The sequence below is a fragment of the Megalobrama amblycephala genome, linkage group LG22 (genome assembly GCF_018812025.1).
Source record: "Megalobrama amblycephala isolate DHTTF-2021 linkage group LG22, ASM1881202v1, whole genome shotgun sequence".
Taxonomy (NCBI): domain Eukaryota; kingdom Metazoa; phylum Chordata; class Actinopteri; order Cypriniformes; family Xenocyprididae; genus Megalobrama; species Megalobrama amblycephala.
In genome coordinates this window covers 3,252,233-3,271,520 of record NC_063065.1, presented here as the reverse complement: position 1 = coordinate 3,271,520, position 19,288 = coordinate 3,252,233, and the positions used below count along the sequence as shown (strand labels likewise).

The following is a 19,288-nucleotide window of genomic DNA, read 5'->3' as shown; positions in this document are numbered from 1 at the left end:
ATATAAACACACACTGGGTTTTCGTAGACATAATGATTTTAATACCGTACAGACCATATATTCTATCCCTACACCTAAATACAAACTTTCTGCATTTTTACATTATCAAAAGAAAAAAGAAAACCCATCTTGTGTGATATTTAAACTGTTTTCCTCATAGGGACCAAAATATGTCCCTGCAATGCCAAAGATTTCAGGTTTTACTATCCCTGTGAGGACATTTGGTCCTAAGTTTCAAATCTTCTATTTCTTCGCTGCATTCCTCCCTCTTTGGCTTGTTTCTTAATCTAGATGTCTAATAAACCTGGCATTGTATATTACGAATGTTATTGGCTCTCTGACAGGCTCTGTTTTGTTCCTCTTTTCTAAGCCACTTTGGATAAAAGCGTCTGCTAAATGCATAAAAAAAAAAAAAAAAAAAAATCACATTTCATGAAGCCAAACTAAAACACAAAATTTCAGTATCTGTGATTTTTCTGTGAAACAAGATTTTTCTTGTTTCTGTAAAAAACGTCAACTTAAAAACTTAAGTATAATCAATTTGGCTCTACAAGTACTGTAATTTCAACTTAAATTATTTTGAACTAACTTAAAAATGGAGTTGAATCTTGTATAACATTTAAAAACAGCTGAAATTGCTTCAGTTGTTTTGATGAGTTATGTAAAACAAGTAATGTAAAAACATATGTTGCCATGACTTATTGATCACATTTTTTACAGTATAGGCCACGTCATAGGGATTTGTCAAAGGACACTGTTACTGTAAAAAGAGAGTCAGAGTTAAATATAAATCATACAAATTTGTAATCTTGTTAAGAAATATTAACGACAACAAATATGACTGCTTGGATATCCAGCTGAACCTAGTTTTTGCTTAAGGATTGTTCTTCCTCTCCACCCACTTTAGCCTCCAGTAGACATTTTCCTGAAGTTTTCCTTTAAATATACCATTTAGCTGAAAGACAGAATGGAAATTTTAGTTTACTTTTCCAGCTGATTTTAGTCATTTGCATGTCATATGTTATATCTTTAAATTGGGCCTTCAAAGATTTAATTTAAACATATTGTTCAATTTTAAAACAAGCTTGTGAAATCAATATAATAGTGCAAATGTATTGATTTCCAAATAAATAATCAATCAAAAAGTGTCGGGCAGTGATCAGGTTGATCATTGTATTTCTTTAATCATCATCTTTATTTCTTGTGTACACTCATTTCATGATAATTATGTAGTCGAACATCTCCTCACCTGTTTTAATAGCTCAGTCTGAGTTTCATTTTTTTCACACTGAAGTGCCGTTTGAGAGGAGCACAACATTGTGAGGGTCAGTGTCTTCTTCTCAGGCTCTGGAAACAAACAGACAGGTTTAAAACACAAGAAATATGCAAAAAATACAGCTCAACAAAGCAAATCATTTTAATAACATGCTAAAAAATCATCATGACACACAATAGATGTAAATAACAAAGCCAAATGTTTGCTTTAATGTTCTTTACCTGTGTCTGCATAAGTAGAGACTGCTGGACTCTCATCATTTCCTGCCAAAACTCTGACATCAAAGTTATATCTTGTTCCTGATTTTAAATTAGAAAAGGTGTACACTCTCTTTTTTATAGTTGTGTTATCTCTGTCACCCCAAAAAGGAGCATGATAGTCCACCTTATAGGAAATATTGGCCCCCGTTGACTCAGCAGGTTCTTCCCAGCTTACAGTTATGCTAGTTTTGTCATGTGTGATAGCCTTGGCTGGCCCAGGTTTAGTAGGCTCTGTGAATTGATTTGTGAGATGTTATACAGCTGAAATGAAAAGCTGACAGTAATTTAAGCTAGTGGACAAATGGTCAGAAAAATAGTAATCACAATGTAATAATTACTCACTGGTGTAAGCTGACTTTGTAGAATCGTGACTTCTCAGATCACCATTAAGAGTGATAACTGTAACGGTGTACTCCACTCCTGCCTTCAGGTTTTTGAAAGTGTAAGTCAAGTTGGCAAGAGTAATATTTTCCAGGGTGTTATTAGCCGTTTTAATCATCACATTGAATTTCTCATAATTCCCGTCTATTGACCAGTTGGTGTATATGTATTGGGAGTCGGGGAATAAAAAGAGGCTCACACTTTTTGGGACTGCATGAAAGAAGAGAAGAGAAAATCTTAAAATATGTCAGGGCCATAGTTTTGTCTCAAGATGCACACCAGTAATGAGTTTTTGCTAAGGCACATTTATAAAAGCTATTTAAATGTCTTAATTGAACTAAGGCCTAATCCTGGCTTAATCTAAGCCTTGTCTGTGAAACAGGCCTATATTTTTCACTCATAAAAACTCCTTCAGTCATTTATGGAAGCTCGTTTCCACCATGGAATAAAAAATAAAAATGGTAGTTGCGATTTTTATATCTCACAATTCTACATTTTTTTTCTCAACTGTGAGATATAAACTCACAATTGGAGGGAAAAAAGTCAGATTTGTGAGATATAAACTTGCAATTGTGAGGAAAAAATGCCAAGATTGTGAGATTAAAATTACAATGATCTTTTCTTTTTTTTTTTTTTGACTGTTAACTCACATTCAACTTTATCTAATGCGCTAAGCTTACAGCTTGATATTAGAAATTCTCATTTAGAAATTATATGCATGATATAAAATGCCTTAATTATAGCAGTAATGTAATAACTGAGCATGAGACTCACGTGTGTATGCTGGGATTCCAACCATTTTTCCTGACAGGGTGCCATTCTTTGTCAGTGCAGCCACACACAGACAATACTTGGCGCCATCTTTTTTATCTTTCACTTGTATGAGCTTGTTTTCTGTAGTATCGCAGTCTATTGAAAAGCTACAGTTTTTTATGATGCTACAGTTTGTGGCAATGTTGCTGTCTGTAGTATAGTTGCAGTTTTCTGTAAAGTTGCGGTTTGTGGTAATGTTGCTGTTTGTTACATTGTTGCAGTTTTCTGTGATGTTGTGGTTTGTGGTAATGTTGCTGTCTGGTGCATTGTTGCAGTTTTCTGTGATGTTGCAGCTTGTGGTAATGTTGCTGTTTGTTGCATCAGTGCAGTTTTTTGTAATGCATTTTGTTGCAAAGTTGCAGTCAGTACACTTGTCTGTGTTACTGACTAATTTAAGACAATAGCGGTAATTTATATTTTGCCCAGAACTAAGTTTCCAATAGGCTGTTATATTTGTGCTATCATTGTTTGCTGATGTTAGGTCTGAAACCATTGGAGGTACTGAAAAATAAATACAAACAAAAGCAGTTAGTTTATCAAAAACATGTAGTTTTAATCAAGATTAGTCTTTTGAAAGCTGTGGTCACAGGAATGTTATTTACTTTGACAATAGCTATGTTTCCATCCACCTCTTTTATGTTTTTTTTTTTTTTTTTTTGGTGGTATTGCATTTTTAAAAAATCTTTAGACGGAAATACCAATATTTACACAAATTCTTGAGCCAGACTTTTTTTGTATCCGATTAGAGAATATGAACAATAACTACAATGGAAACACATTAACTGATTAAGTCCTTCGATGCTCAACAGAAAACTTGCCTCAGCAGAGCATGTGATTGGATAACTGGACTAACCAGTGAACCAATCAGTGTTGGTTCTGAAACGCCTGAGGCAAAGTCTGTCATCAGAAAGATTTTGATTAATTCCTAGGGGGTCTTACACGATTACAATCCAAACGAAGGATAACATTATGAGTTTATTTCCCGATTTCAGCAACTTCATTTGGCGCTATATTGCCTGCACAGCAAAATCCCCCGAGTTAAATCAACTCTGCTCAGAATACATATGGTCCCCCTCTAAAAAGTGTTAAAATAACACTGAAGCAGAGTTAAATTTAATGAGATAATTAAGCAATTATGTAATGATTGTGCATTAGTGATGAACACCTGCTGTTAACAAGCAGAATCACTGAAGAAATAAAAAACACAAGAACTACAAGTGACTTAAGTCACAGCCTTATTAATTGCTTAATTATCTCATTAACTTTAACCCTGCATCAGTGTTATATTCTCTACACTATTTAGAGAGGGACCATATGTACTCTGAGCAGAGCTGATTTAACTCTGGGGAAGTGACAATTTTGTTTTTGAACACATGGGATGGAAACGCTGATTTATTCACAAAACTGGAAACATAGCTATTGACGTTCTTTCATGATACAGTCAAGCATGAAGATTTCTCCACTTACTGGTGTAATCAGAAACGCTGTTCGGTACACCTTCAGTAGTCTCGTTCACTGTAGCTGTAACTATGAATTCATACTTGTTGCCTGGAGTTAGATCCATAATAGTGCACTCTTTACTTGTATATTTATGAATCTTTTCTACCTGACCCAACACGTTTTTGACATATACTTTATAGAAGTCACAGTCTCCTTCTGGTATACTCCATTTGAGGCTGACAGTATCAGTTGTCACGTTCACTACGGTCAGATCTTTCACAGGAGAGGGTACTAAAAGAGGAACAGCATGCTCATTAGTCACCATGATGAAAAATAATAAATTGATTGTTGTTCAAACAAGCCACTGCATAGGTCTACATAATGCTATTTTGGATGTGTTAAAGGATTAGTCGACTTTCTAATTAAAATTTCCTGATAATTTACTCACCCCCATGTCATCCAAGATGGAATGTCTTTCTTTCTTCAGTCGAAAAGAAATTAAGGTTTTTGATGAAAACATTCCAGGATTTTTCTCCATATAATGGACTTCAATGGAGCCCAAATGGTTGAAGGTCAAAATTAATTTTTTATTGCATCTTCAAAACGTTCTACATCGATACCAGATGAGGAATAAGAGTCTTATCTGGAGAAACCATCACTCATTTTCTAAAAAAAAATAAAAAATAAATAAATGATATAAGTTTTAACCATAAATGCTCATCTTGAACTAGCTCTCTTCTTCTTCTTCTCTATTAGAATTCCAGCAGTGTAGATGCTGCTAAGTGTATTACTGCCCTCCTCAGGTCAGAGTTTGAACTAATTGTTATATACTTGCACTAGCATATTGTATATGACAACTTAGTTCAAACTTTGACCTGAGGAGGGCAGTAATACACTTAGCAGTGTCTACACTACCGGATTTCAAATAGAGAAGAAGAAGAGAGCTAGTTCAAGATGAGCATTTATGGTTAAAACGTATAAATAAAAAAATTAAAAAAAAAAAAAAGTAGAAAATGAGCAATGGTTTCTCTAGATAAGACCATTATTTTTTGTCTGGGATCACTGTAAACTGTAATTTTGACCTTCAACCATTTGGAAAATCCTGGAATGTTTTCATCAAAAACCTTAATTTCTTTTCGACTGAAGAAAGAAAGACATGAACATCTTGGATGACATGGGGGTGAGTAAATTATCAGGAAATTTTCATTTGAAAGTGAACTAATCCTTTAAAGTGCCCCATTATGCTTTTTCAGATATTACCTTTCATGTATTGTATAATATAGCTGTTTGAGAATGTAGAAGTTTCAAAGATCAAAGATTCCCTTTGATAATTTTTTTGGTGTTATTGGAATACTTCTTTCATGAAGTAGACAATTTTAATATTTTGGTCCATTTTTGCTTCCATGTCTTTTACTCTAAGGATGAATGAATAGAGCGTCGCGGAGTGAGGGCATCTGAACTCGACAAAGCCGACCTGATATAGTATTTTTTTTTTATTTGTTTTATTCAGTAAATATATTTGTTTGACAGGGAAGCTGTGCGCAAACAGGAATATATATTAATTTATTAAAAAAAAAAAAAAAAGCACCCCGGAAAAAAGGGCAGGGGGCTCAAGCCCCTTTTTTGTCTATGTGTGCACGTGCCTGCTAAGCTGAGCAGAGCAGGCTCTTAGAGAGACCGCATACTTGATCAAACTGTTTTAGACACTATGAAAAAAGAGCTGATGCTGCAATGGATATTATGAGAAAATGAAAGGGTTTTTTAAGCTTGGATGCATGTAAACCTATTGTAGGCGACCTCTAAAACAAAATTGTGAACCTTGAAAATAGCATAATAGGGACACTTTAAATAAGTACAAGTAAAATGTAAATAAATTCATATAAACATAGCAGATCTTATAATAGTCATAAAATGTGCACCTTATTATTATACGGCTCTCTTCTCATTGGTCAATCTTACAAATGCACTTGGTGCCATCTTGCGGTTATTGTGGTGAAAAAAACCCTCAAAGGATTTGAGTATTAATATTACTTGATTGTTTTAAACTAAAAATTTAAACTCAAATCAATAAATCACATCCATGCAATTATTTATTGGGTGAGTAGCCGTGTAATAAGTGAGATAATGAACAGTCAGCTGGTCATTATTAGAAAATAAACTCATGGTGATAGACTGTACATTACCCTTTACTTGTGCTGTACTTTGAACACTTGTGCAAGTCCATGTCTACTTACTGGTATAGAAGGAGATATTCTGCGGATTGAGATCCCTGCCACATTTCACAGGAATCACCTGAACACTGTACAGATTTCCTGGTGTCAGATCCTCTATGAATGTATACAGGCGAGTTTTATTATTATTAAATGTCTGGTTTGTTGGGTTCCCAGTGATTCCCACTGTGGAGTGAGTGGTGTTTCCAGGTGCCTCACTCGAGCTCAGTGACTGGATCCCAGCGATTCCCACTGTGGAATAAGTAGTGCTTCCAGGTGCCTCACTCGAGCTCAGGGTCTGGTTTGTCTGGTTCCCAGTTGTTTCCACTGTGGAGTAAGTGGTGTTTCCAGGTGCCTCACTCCAGATCAGTTTCTCTTTTGTCTTGTTCCTAGTTAATTCCACTCTGTAGTGAGTAATGTTACCAGGTGCCTCACTCCAGCTCAGTTTCCACACTCTTGTTGTCACATTGGTAATGGATATTTCGCCAATGAAGCGCTCTACGGACAGATAAGTGCAACAATGTATATCGGCAGAAACGTACAGGTTGACTACACTTAAAAGTAAAGGTTTAGAACCTTTCAGTGAACAGTTCAAACATGTTTGTTTCAGTGTGAAGAACATTTTAATAATCTAAAGAACCTTCTTGCATTTTAAAGAAACTTTTGTGCAATGGAATAAAGAACCTTTATTTTATTTTTAAGTGTGTCAGTCTTAGAAAAAAAGGGTTCTATAGTTCCTGCCAATATCCAGCAACTTCACACAGCCATTGCAGAGGAGTGGACCAACATTCCACAGTCCACAATCAACAACCTGATCAACTCTATGCGAAGGAGATGTGTTGCAGTGCATGAGGCAAATGGTGGTCACACCAGATACTGACTATTTTTTGGAGAAATGCTCACTAACACAGATTTAGACAGATTTGTGAACAATATTTGAGAGAAATAGGCCTTTTGTGTACACAGAAAAAGTCTTAGGTCTTTGAGTTCAGCTCATGAAAAATGGGGGCAAAAACAAAAGTTTATAGCATTTATAATTTTGTTCAGTGTAGAACCCTTGAGTTCTTGGCTCAATTTTAAAGAACACTTTATGCCAAAAAAGGTTCTATATAGAAGACATGTCTTGCATATGAAATTCTTGCATAATACTTGTCACATGTAGTAGGTTATTTCACTGGTAACATAATAATTTTCTAGTGATAATGAGCTGTTTAATTCATGAAATGTTATTAAAATAATAAATGAATTAAAAAATATATTAGTCAAAACTTCAAATCAATTGAAATCCATTAAAACTCTACATCCATTGAGTTTTTCCACTGCACAAAAGGTTTCTTTTAGTCTATAAAGGTTCTTTAGATTTTTTAAATGTTCTTAAACTTGAAACTGTTTACTGAAAGGTTGTTTGGGGAACAAAAAATGGTTCCTTTATATTACCCTATTTCAAGGGTTTTTCAAACTGTGGGTCGCAGAGAAGAAAACGTCTCAGGTTATGCATGTAACCATAGTTCCCTGAGAGGGAATGAGATGCTGCGTCAAGCGCTTTGGGAACGCCTCTGCGTGATTGCGTCGTGAAGCACATGTGAAATCTGTCCAATGCCGTGACGGAACGTCATAGGCGGGTGACGTCATGACCAGGAAACTATAAAGCACACCCGAACCAAACAGTGTTAGCTTCTGAAAAGTCAAGGTAAGTCAGTCACAGGTATGCTGGGAGTATGGTGACATGATGCAGCGTCTCGTTCCCTCTCAGGGAACCATGGTTACATACGTAACTTGAGACGTTCCCTTTCATGGGAACTCGCGCTATCGTGACAAACCAGTCCTTGATTTGTGACACGATTTGCTTCAGAGTTAGCATTCTGAACTTGAGCTTCTTGATGGAGCGATTTAATAGGCGCAGATCTAGAATGGGACGCAACCCTTCATCCTTCTTCTGAACTATGAAGTACCGGCTGTAAAACCCTGACTCCCTGCTGGAAGAAGGAACCCTTTCTATAGATTCTTTTTGCAAGAGAGTCTGTACTTCTTGTTCCATAACCAGAGCCTGCTCGGGGCTCACCTCGGTGAATAGCACCCCATTGAACCTGGGCGGTCGCAACCCGAACTAAATTCTGTACCCAAATTCTACTGTGCACAGGACCCATTGAGATACGTTTGACAGAAGTTTCCATGCTGCCAAAGAATCTACTAAGGGAATCAGTCTCTCAAGACTGACCTCTGGTGTTTGATGTACGACCAGCTCGGTGTCCTGAAGCAGCAAACTGGCAGGAAGCAACCCTCCGAGGGAATGAACACCCCAGCGCCACTACATTGCCGGGTGGACACTGGGATATTCGTTTCTGTGAGAGCCGCTGCGGCCTGAAGCATGTGAGGTGGCAGGGTTGGCAGAAAGGCCCCAAGACGGGCACCGTGTACTGAGGTGGATACCGACTCGCCCCGGAGGGGACTGCCCTCAGAAGCCTGTCACCACTGGCGTCAGGACTTCTTTCCCGAAGCCTTCCACTGGATAATGACGGTCCTCAGATCCGTCTTACCCTTGGCTTCGGTTGTGAACGCTGACCCGTCCCCAGTCTTTCTGCGGGGGGGGGGGCACGGGAAGCAACGCTCACTTTTTGTTGCGCCCTGTGAGAGGAGCTCATACTCGGTTGGGACTGCTCCCGCCCAGCAGTCCCTGAGACCTGAGAACGGCGGGGAACGACTTGCTTCTTGGCTTCCTGAAACCTCTCGACGACTGTATTAACTGAGTCGCCGAAGAGGCCAGGCGGCATAAGCGGGGCATCCAGAAGAAAAGATCCATCTCTGTCTTTCATGTCAGCGAGGTTGAGCCAGAGGTGTCTCTCCGTGGCCACCAGGGCTGCCATAGACCACCCAATAGATCTGGCGGTCTCCTTGGTAGCACGGAGAGAAAGATCTGTAGCTTTTCTGAGCTCTGCGAATGCCTCGCGACTGACTTCCCCACCCTCATCGAGGTCTTTCAGCAGGTCAGCTTGATATGCTTGGAGGACGGCCATAGTGTGTAAACAAGCCGTTGCCTGACCTGCTGCAGAGTATGCTTTACCCACTAAAGCAGATGATGTACGTAACAGTTTAGTGGGTAACCTCGGGGCTTTGAGGGAGGCTGCCGACTCAGGGGAGAGATAGCTCGCAAGCGTCTCTTCCACCCGATGTATCTCCCCATAGCCATGCCTTTTTAGTCCCATGATGTTGCTATAGTTCGATATCTGGGGACTGTAGACCCGATAGGAGGCCGGTCTATTCCACGTCCTCGACACCTCAGTGTGGAGGTCGGGAAAGAAAGGCAAGCCCCGGCGTGGAGGTTGTGCGCGAGAAGGAAGGAAGCGCTTATCTCATAAACTGGACTGATGTGTTTCCTGTTTCTCGGCTGGCCATCTTATGTTCAATCTGGCCACCGCTCTGGTTACAACCTCCACAAGCTCCTCATATGCTTGTGTGTGAGGTGGCGAATCCTCAACATGGTCGATGCTGACAACGTCTTGTTCCTCAGAACTAGATCGCTGCAGCATCGGCGCTTCACCAGGGGCAGAAGAAACCGCAGAGCATGCTTCTACCTCCTGAAATGAAGTGCTGGGTCCTGCAGGTAAAGGCAGAGAAGGTGCGGGGCCATTTGCAAGATCCATTTGCATGCCTCGGCTGTGCCTTCGCTGTGCCTTTTCCTCAAAAAGCGCCCGGCGGGAGCGGAGCGTCTTCATAGATATCTGCTCGCAGTGCACGCAGCCAGCCCTTTCGAGGGCTGACTGGGCATGCTCCACTCCCAGGCAAACAACACAAAGCTCATGTGAATCTGTCGCCGTGTTGTAGCGAGGGCAAGGAGACGCACACGGCCTGAATTGCTGCACTTTAGTCACCATAATAATGTCTTTGTGTGTGCTTGAAAAACGTGGTAGACAAACAACAATAAATAAGACAGTTTCACAGAGAGTGCTTACTGAAGACACAGAAGCTAACACTGCTTGGTTCGGGTGTGCTTTATAGTTTCCTAGTCATGACGTCACCCGCCTATGACGTTCTGTCACGCCATTGGACAGATTTCACATGTGCTTCACAATGCAATCACGCAGAGGCGTTCCCAAAGAGCTTGACGCAGCACAAGTTCCCTTGAAAGGGAAAGGTGGGTTGCGCAGTCACTAGATTTAAATTTCAGTTAATGACACGTATACACAAGAACCATTTAATCTGCACAATATACCAACATTGAAATGATTTCGCAATGTTGCTCAGTGCGATTTTCGAATTGCAAAGGCTGTGATTTGTGTTTTAAAGTGAAGTGCGCACATATGACCTGCAGTGTTTTCACAGGCTCAGAGCGCCTTGGTTTATTATTAAGCCTCTCAGTTGGCATTATTCATTATAAACACTTGATTTCTGTCATATCAAACTTTCTCATATATTTTGGTGGGTCTACTAGATTAGATGCATAGGTCATGGAGTGGAAAAGTTTGGGAGCCCTTGCTCTATGGCATCGCTATGAAAACCCACTTTTGGTACCTTTATTTTGAAGAGAGCAAGAGTGCCAACAATATAAATTGAACAATATGATGTGCTCTAAAACAAAGGCCTTACCATCATAACAGATGAAGTGTTGACTTTCATTGCAATTTACTTCTTTCCACATGCCATAGCTGAGCAGGACCACGCAAGCATCCTCGATGTACACGTCAGGATCTGGCTCGGGTTCGAAGATGCAGTTGCTGGCTGTGGTGCTCTCTGTCGTGGTGCTCTCTGACATGGTGCTTTCTGTCATGGTGCTTTCTGATGTGGTGCTCTCTGACATGGTGCTCTCTGTCGTGGTGCTTTCTGTCGTGGTGCTTTCTGTCGTGGTGCTTTCTAATGTGGTGCTTTCTAATGTAGTGCTTTCTGTCGTGGTGCTCTCTGACGAGGTGCTTTCTGACGTGGTGCTCTCTGTTGTGGTGCCAGATGTTGTGGTACTAAAGATGGTGCTAAATGTGGTGGCATGAGGGGTGGTGCAATCTGTTGTGGTCTTAGGGGTGACAATCTCGGGTTTCACACATGTGCAATTTTGCACTACATCTTCAAGATCATAATATGTTATATTTAAGCAATCGAGGATTCCAGTCAGTATAGGACATGTATCTTCTGGTGTGTTAGGAGGAGATGTCTCTGGAGATGTTTCTGGAAATGTCTCTGGAGATGTTTCTGGAAATGTCTCTGGAGATGTCTCTGGAGAGATTTCTGGAGAGGTTACTGTAGAGGTTACTGTAGAGGTTACTGGAGAGGTTTCTGGAGAGGTTTCTGGAAAGGTTACCAGAGTAGTCACTGTAAAGGTTTCTGGAGAGGTTTTTGGAGAGGTTAACAGAGTAGTTACTGTAGAGGTTACTGGAGAGGTTTCTGGAGAGGTTACCAGAGTAGTTACTGGAGAGGTTTCTGGAGAGGTTACCAGAGTAGTTACTGTAGAGGTTACTGGAGAGGTTTCTGGAGAGGTTTCTGGAGAGGTTACCAGAGTAGTTACTGGAGAGGTTTGTGTTGTAGTAGTTATTAAGGTGCTCGGTGGAGTTTCTGTAGTTGAGAAACATCTAGGAATCATTTTCTTTTCTTTATTTGGCACAGGATGACCAGGGTACCAATTCTGATAAGTAATGGGTTTCCCATTGGACCATCTGGACCATGAGACGGTGCCATTGTAACTTCTGCGCAGCCCGATCCAGTAGTCCAAAGAGGCGTCCTCCTGCACAATGAGGTGGACGTTTCTACTGGTGATGGTCGTCAGTTCTTTGAAACATTTCTGGCAGTGGTCCCTGGCCTCATCCCATGTGGTATTTCGGTCAGGGAAAGTGTAGTTGTCCCATGTGGCATTGGGGGAAATATGAAAATAATCCTCCTCTGCCCATATGACTGAGCCTGAATGTGAATAATTAAGTTGTTGTGACATTTGCATACACCTCAAAAATAATACTTCCCTTAACCCTCTGGTGCTCCTCATTTAGGGATCACACTCATACTCATCCCAGTCAAAAATGTCTGAATACCTCAAATGTAACTTTTTTCAATAATGTTTTTTTTAACTCTTTCCCCAGCATTGATGAGATTTTATGTAATTCACTTCCTCGCCATTTATGAGTTTTTCTGGATTTCCATGTTTCCGAATTTTCCAAATTAAATGTAGAAGAGGTATAGGACTGTGAAGCTTTGAGGGTGTTGATAAACTCAATCTACTCCATCTTTGTTTTGATTATCGTTCTGAATCCCATCAGGACAAGGTCTTTGACAAAAACACAATTTTTAAACTTTTTGCTCAAAATGTTGCTTTTTTTTAAAAGAAATACCCACATTCAAGAATGCATGAAGCTTGAATAAAATGTTTTTGTTTGTTTAAAACGAGAAGCTCTCTCTTCCTTCTGATATATTGTATATATTTATACAACAAAATATTCTGCCGGCCATAAAAGTTTTGTTACAGTTATCAAAAATGTTGCCGCTTGCCGCTTTTTACACAAAACCACCAAGTGTCACCAAGTGTCATAGCATTTTGATGACATAATTTTTCTTAAAAAAAAAATTGTTAAAAGTAACCAAAGGGCACCAGAGGGTTAAGTAAGTTTGCATTAGTATCCAGGTAAAATATCTAGAAATACGTTCAGAGATTGTATCTTCAATAAAAGTGAAAGTTTTCTTACTGAACTGACATTAGACAGTTGCAACAGAGAACATTTGAAGCTTACAAAACTGTTAATGGTTCACCATTTATGCATGTCACATGTAGAAGGTGACGTTCTCAGGACCTTGTGCAACACTCTCTAAAAGTTCTATAAAGGTGACGAAAATTCAGAACCTTTACAGAACATTCAGGACGTTCCTAAAATGTCCTTATATGACTTCAGGAGGACGTTCCATTTTGGTTATTTTATGGTCAGAAATAAACGTTACAAAGAGGATATTTGGGACATTAACAGAACGTTCCCACACAGGACCTCTGTTGGTCATTTAATAATGTTCCCAATATGAGTTTGATGTTCTATTTTGGTTATTTTTGGTCGCATGAGAATGTTACAAAGAGGACATTTGGGAAGTTAACAGAATGTCCTATAGTAATAGTCCCATAAATATGAATGTTCCCTGAAGGTCCACCAAATAACGCCCCCCTAACCTTAAAAGAACATTGTGACCGTCTCTGAACATACTGGGAATGTCCTTAACACCAGTGGGCAAGTTCTGAGAATGTTCTGGGGATGTAAAATTTCTAGTGGGGGTTACTGTGAAATCAATCCAAGTATAAGGAACAAAGCTCATTATTTAGGCTTGGTTATGCAAACTTTATGCAACCCAGGGGTTTTTTTTTACCAGGAAACTTTTGAGGATGTAAATTCAAACTGTGGGAGTGGATTTGAAAAGGAACAGTTGCACAACTGTCCACACATGATATTAAATGAATAAATGTACTTGTAACCTTACAAAAGTCTTAAGAAACATGCAAGATGTCCTCTTGATATTTAATAGTCTTCAAAAAGGCATTATATATACACTACCGGTCAAACATTTGGATAATTAACATATTCTTTATGTTTTTGAAATAAGTCTTTTAAGACTTAAAAATATGAAGCAGCACAACTGTTTTCAACATTGATAATAATCATAAATGTTCTTGAGCAGCAAATCAGCATATTAGAATGATTTCTGAAGCATCATGCGACACTGAAGACTGGAGTAAATCAGCTTAGCATCAAGGATACATTTTTAATTTGTAAACATATTTCACAATAATACTGTTTTAACTGTATTTTGATCAGATAAATCCAGCACTGGTGAACAGAAAAGATCTGAATTATTCCAAGCTTTTGACCTGTAGTGTATGCGTGTATCCTCTCTGCAAATATAGGCTTACACATGTTAGCTATAAAGGCTTTTGTTAGTTTACAGACTTACTTAGTAGAAGTGGCAGCCACAGTGAGCTCATCTCACATCTGCTTCTTGACGATTCGCTGGTTGTCAATCTCAGGTCACGATGGGAAATGCTACACTAGACAGACAATTAGACTCTTCAATAGGTTACTTTATTGACTCAACTGTTTGCAATACTCTACTGTTTGCAATACTCTCCTGTCCACTGATCGTCCTGTTGTGATTCTGTGCTCTACAGTCTGATCTCTAATAACAATTTATTCACTCAGTGACTTTGCATAGAAAACCTCAACATTTCCATTGACCTAATTTGCAAATAGCTGGGCTCTCAGATGTCTACAGAAGTTCTTATTAAGAATAACAGAGGTTTAGATGTTGATTGTTTTCTTTGCAGTCACCGTTACAATGATCAGTGTTTCTTTGTACTATAAAACTTTTTATGCGCTTTGGCCGTTCATTTACATGACAACAGTGTTTTAGTGGAAAATGCAAACTTTTGGAAACAACACCAATATTATTTCTGTGTAAACTGCAAAAATGTGATTCTGTGAAAACAGTTATGACGTGCACATGCCTATTACGTGTTTAGTCTATCCACCGTAGTTTTCATTGTGGACGTAATGTGTTTTCTGTCAATGTGCAAGACTTCCTATTTATTTGCCACTATAGGAAAATAATGAGAATAATAGCAAAGTGCAGTAAATCGTAAAAACAAGGTGGATAGGCATGCGCAATTGATGCAAGTGCTCTGTAAGTGACTTTTCCAACTACTTGTCTGGTATGCGTAATAGAGTATTTTTAGTCGTTCTTGCGAATCCATGTGAACGGAGATAGTTTTTGATAATGCTGTCATCTGTACAAAGTATATTACCATAATTTTTAGCCAACAGAACCTAATCTCATTTTATCTCAGCTTTTTTGCCACAATAAATGTTTTATAAACACACTGTGACAGCAGTCAGAGAACAGAGAAACTAAAAGAAAAAGGTCAACTAAATCAAACACTGATGACTTGTCTGGTGACAACACAACCTAATTAATCACTCAATTATCACATAAACTTCATTGAATGAAAACAGTCTGCAGACGTGAGATGAACGTTTTGGTCATCATCAAAACTGTTTATCCCAGAATTAACATGGACAAACTGGAGTTGAATGTGATTACTGTATGCTTGAGCTCGCCTGTTTCTGAACAAAACTTCAGCTGCAAACATGAACCTTTGAAAAAACTGGACAACTGGAAATGTTTCAATGTAAGATAAGGCTTGTTCTCTGTGTATGTGAATATCTATCCTCGTCCTGCTGGGCAGCATGTGCAAACACACGGTGTTTGTGAGTGATGGAGACTCATTAAAGAAGGGATTCAGCAGTTAAAATGTGCTCTGGGTCTGTTATTTTACATTTAGTGCACATTGACCATCAGTTTTGAAGGGCATTTTATGATTCACCCCATGCAAAATCTTGTTTGGTTTCTGTTTTTTGTTCTGCAACATGAGTCATTTACATTGCAGTGTTGCTCTATACACGTAATCAGCATGACAGGCAAATTATTTTCTCTTCAGGAAATGGATATGCTCCACATTTATTCTCATGAATTTCCTGCAGTCATCAACACGCTCATTCACAATGATGTCCTTAAAAAAACATACTTTTGCAAATTGAGAAGCCATTATGTTTATTTACTATATGTTCTCACAGACTAAACCATTGGAAGATGATCCGCATTGGATGGTAAACATATCCGCTTAGCAAAAGCTCTCCAGTTCTATGGACAACATGGATTATTTCCTACATTGCTGGGAGAAAAACAACCAAAGTTGGGTTAAATATGGACAAACTAATGTTTTATTTAAAGGGGACTTATAATGCCCCTTTTCACGATATGTGATATAAGTCTCTGGTGTCTCCAGAATGTGTCTGTAAAGTTTCAGCTCCAAATACCCCATGCACAGATCATTTATTATAGCTTGTTAAATTTGCCTTTATTTGGGTGTGAGCAAAAACATGCCATTTTTGTGCCAGCAGATTGGGCAAACATTTAACCCAACCGCCGAGTTTGTACATATTTAAACCAACTTGGGTTATTTTCAACCCAGCACTTTTTAGAGTGCACTATTTTAGTGCATTTCGAGTGAATAATAAAATCTACTGCATACATGTACAGTATTTATTGTACTGTATATATATAATGAATGAATGTATATATTTTGTCATAGAGACAGTCATAGAGAATATAGACATTTCTGTGCTAGCAGCCTCATATTTTATTTATAGTACATTTTGAAAAGATGTGATGCAATAAACAACAATGCAATTATGATATTTGTAATGGAAAACTAGACGGAAAGTAAGAAAATCCCTTTTTGCAGTGCATATTATTTGGCGTGTCTGAAGGACAGTAATTATGCTGAGAACTTGTATAATGTAGTGAAATGAAGCTGTCAAATGCATGTGGAATAGATTTATTTATAATGAAACCAATCCCCGAAAAAATCTAAAATAGTAACAGTAAAAATTCCACCATAAAAATTAAAACTGCAATTCACATGCAGCTATAACAAACGTCACTGACAAAAATGATTACAATGTTACAGTGTTACACAAATGAATTATATTTCCCTCGACTACAGTAAATTATCATCACACCACAATATTCACAGTATACAGGTCTGCATTTTGTGAAAAGAAAAAAAAAATGCAATTGAAAACCAATGAGAACCCAAACTACTGAGAGCATCTTTCAAGAAAAGCTTAAAAGTGTCTGCTAAACAACAAAATCCGAAATCACGATCAGAAAACAAAACAAATCACACATTTCATTATTATTTTTTCAGTAATAGTTTTTTCATGTTAGCTACTACACTCTAAAAACGAATTCAGGGGACCTTTAGTCATTACTTAAATATATATATTGTTGTGAAATAAAAAATCAAGTTCTGAAATGCTGTTAGACTTTTTACTTGTAATTGTTATTTTATTGAGCTTGGATGACACACAAATTATGCCTATTTTGATTCAATATACTATCATAACTTGTAATAGTTTAACATTTTCAGTTAATCAAAAATGTATTTAATTTTAAGTTCTGTTAATGTAAAATACAATCTGATGACGTGTAAACGTGTTTCATTGTTTTGAGTTGTATGAACACTGGGCTGGGATTTATATTTCCCATCATGCTTTGCCCATGGCACTTGAAAGGGAGAGTACATGTTAAAATTAAGTGTTATATAATGTTTTTTTGCACAAGATTAATGGTGAGGGAGATTTAGCAGTAATTAGTGTTTTGTTATGCTAATTTAGAAGAGTTAATGTGTTAATGTGGGTTTTTGGAGATTTACCATCATGGTGAGAAGCGATGCTTGGTAAGATCATGTTACTTAGAAATGCATTTTATTGTGTCCAAAAAGCATCTTCACCTTACTTAAAACATTATGTTGGATCAACATAAATAGTTGCATTCCTGTTGACAATTATTAAGTTCATGTTACTTAGAAATGTGTTTTTATTGTGGCAAAAAAAACATCTTCACCTTACTTAAACATTATGTTGGATCAACTCAAAATATTGCTTTGAATTAATGTAATTCTCCCAATTGGCTTAAGTTAAAAATTCTAGTGGAAACGTTAACATATTTTTTTTTGTTGAACCAATGTTTTATTTTTTAGAGTGTATAAAAAAAAGTCAACTTGCTGTCTTAAGTTTTTAAGTATAATCAAATCAAGTCATTTCAACTTAAAATGGAGCAGAATCTTGTATGGCATACAAAAAATTAGCTTTTAAGGATTGTTCACCTTTCTCTCCACCCACTTCAGCTTCCAGTGGACCGAGTCTTCAAATTTCTTATAAAATGTTTTGTCCAGCTGAAAGACAGAATGGAAATTTTAGTTTATTTCACTTGAATCTTTTGTTTTTAAATTGAGCCTTCAAGAAAAAAAAAAGGTTTACATAATCCGTACTAAGCATTTATCAATAGTGAAAATGACTTCCATAATATTAATCGTAATCTAACTCTTGATCAAGGTTTCTTCAATTGTCATCTTTATTTCTAATGTACATTCATTTCAATGATAATTCTGTTAGTGTAAAGTCGAACATCTCCTCACCTCTTTTAATAGATCAGCCTGAGTTTCATTTTTTTCACACTGAAGTGGCGTTTGAGAGGAGCACAACATTGTGAGGATCAGTGTCTTCTTCTCAGGCTCTGGAAACAAACAAAGACAGATTTAAAACAAGAGATATTCAAAAACATTCTTATAATCTCAAAGACATGTCTCAGCAAAGCATTTTAATAACTTGTTAAAATAGCATAGTTATGATACCCAAAAGATGTATAAAAAAGCCAAATGTTTGCTTTATAAACAAAATGTAGTCTCTTTACCTGTTTTTGCAGAAGCGTTGACTGGAAAACTTGTATCAAATTTCCAGCCACAACACTGACATTAAAGTCATATTTTGTTCCTGGTTTTAAATTAGTAAAGCTGATGCTTGTTTTATCTGTTGTCATTTCAGAATGTTCTTTCCAGAAAGCAGTGCCATACTGCACAGAATAGTCAATCGAGGCATTCTTTGAGTCTTCTGGAGCTCCCCAGGTTACTTTTATGTTAGTTTTGTCAGAGGTGGCATTTACCCAACTAGGACTAACAGGGACTGTGGATTGATAATGTGAGATGTTATATAGTTGAACTGAAAAGCTGATGAAGATGGTTAGGCCTTTGAAGCTTCTAGACAAATGGTATAAAAATAGCAATCGCAACGTATTAATTACTCACCGGTGTACTTTGACTTTGTAGCAGGGGTTACTTCTCAGGTCACCATTAAGAGTGACAACTGTAACGGTGTAATTCACTGCTGCCATCAGGCCACGGAAAGTGTAATTCAAGTCAACTTAGTAGTGGCAAAGTTAAAATAGTTTAAGAGAGATTTGAGTTGTTTCAATCGTCACATTGAATTTTTCATAATTCCCATGTACTAATGTCCAGCTGGCTGTTATGGATCACTTGCTTGTGACATCCAAAGAGAGGATCA

The 19,288-nt window shown here is 37.9% G+C and overlaps 1 protein-coding gene and 1 long non-coding RNA gene across 2 annotated transcripts; both read right to left on the bottom strand.

The window, feature by feature from the left end:
* Window positions 1-553: 553 nt before the first annotated feature.
* On the bottom strand, window positions 554-14,364 carry LOC125257822 (mucin-3A-like). The gene is made up of 9 exons (XM_048174569.1): window positions 14,283-14,364; window positions 10,965-12,260; window positions 6,405-6,878; window positions 4,198-4,461; window positions 2,692-3,231; window positions 1,879-2,127; window positions 1,498-1,767; window positions 1,250-1,347; window positions 554-955 (listed from the first exon to the last, which is right to left on the bottom strand). Exons 1-9 carry the CDS (start codon window positions 14,311-14,313, stop codon window positions 875-877), a joined length of 3,303 nt encoding a protein of 1,100 aa, XP_048030526.1. The 5' UTR covers window positions 14,314-14,364; the 3' UTR covers window positions 554-874.
* A 3,471-nt stretch (window positions 14,365-17,835) lies between these two features.
* LOC125257898 lies at window positions 17,836-18,679 on the bottom strand. Its single transcript, XR_007182473.1, has 3 exons — window positions 18,642-18,679; window positions 18,367-18,464; window positions 17,836-18,123 (listed from the first exon to the last, which is right to left on the bottom strand). It is a non-coding gene; the product is annotated as an uncharacterized LOC125257898 (long non-coding RNA).
* Window positions 18,680-19,288: the final 609 nt, after the last annotated feature.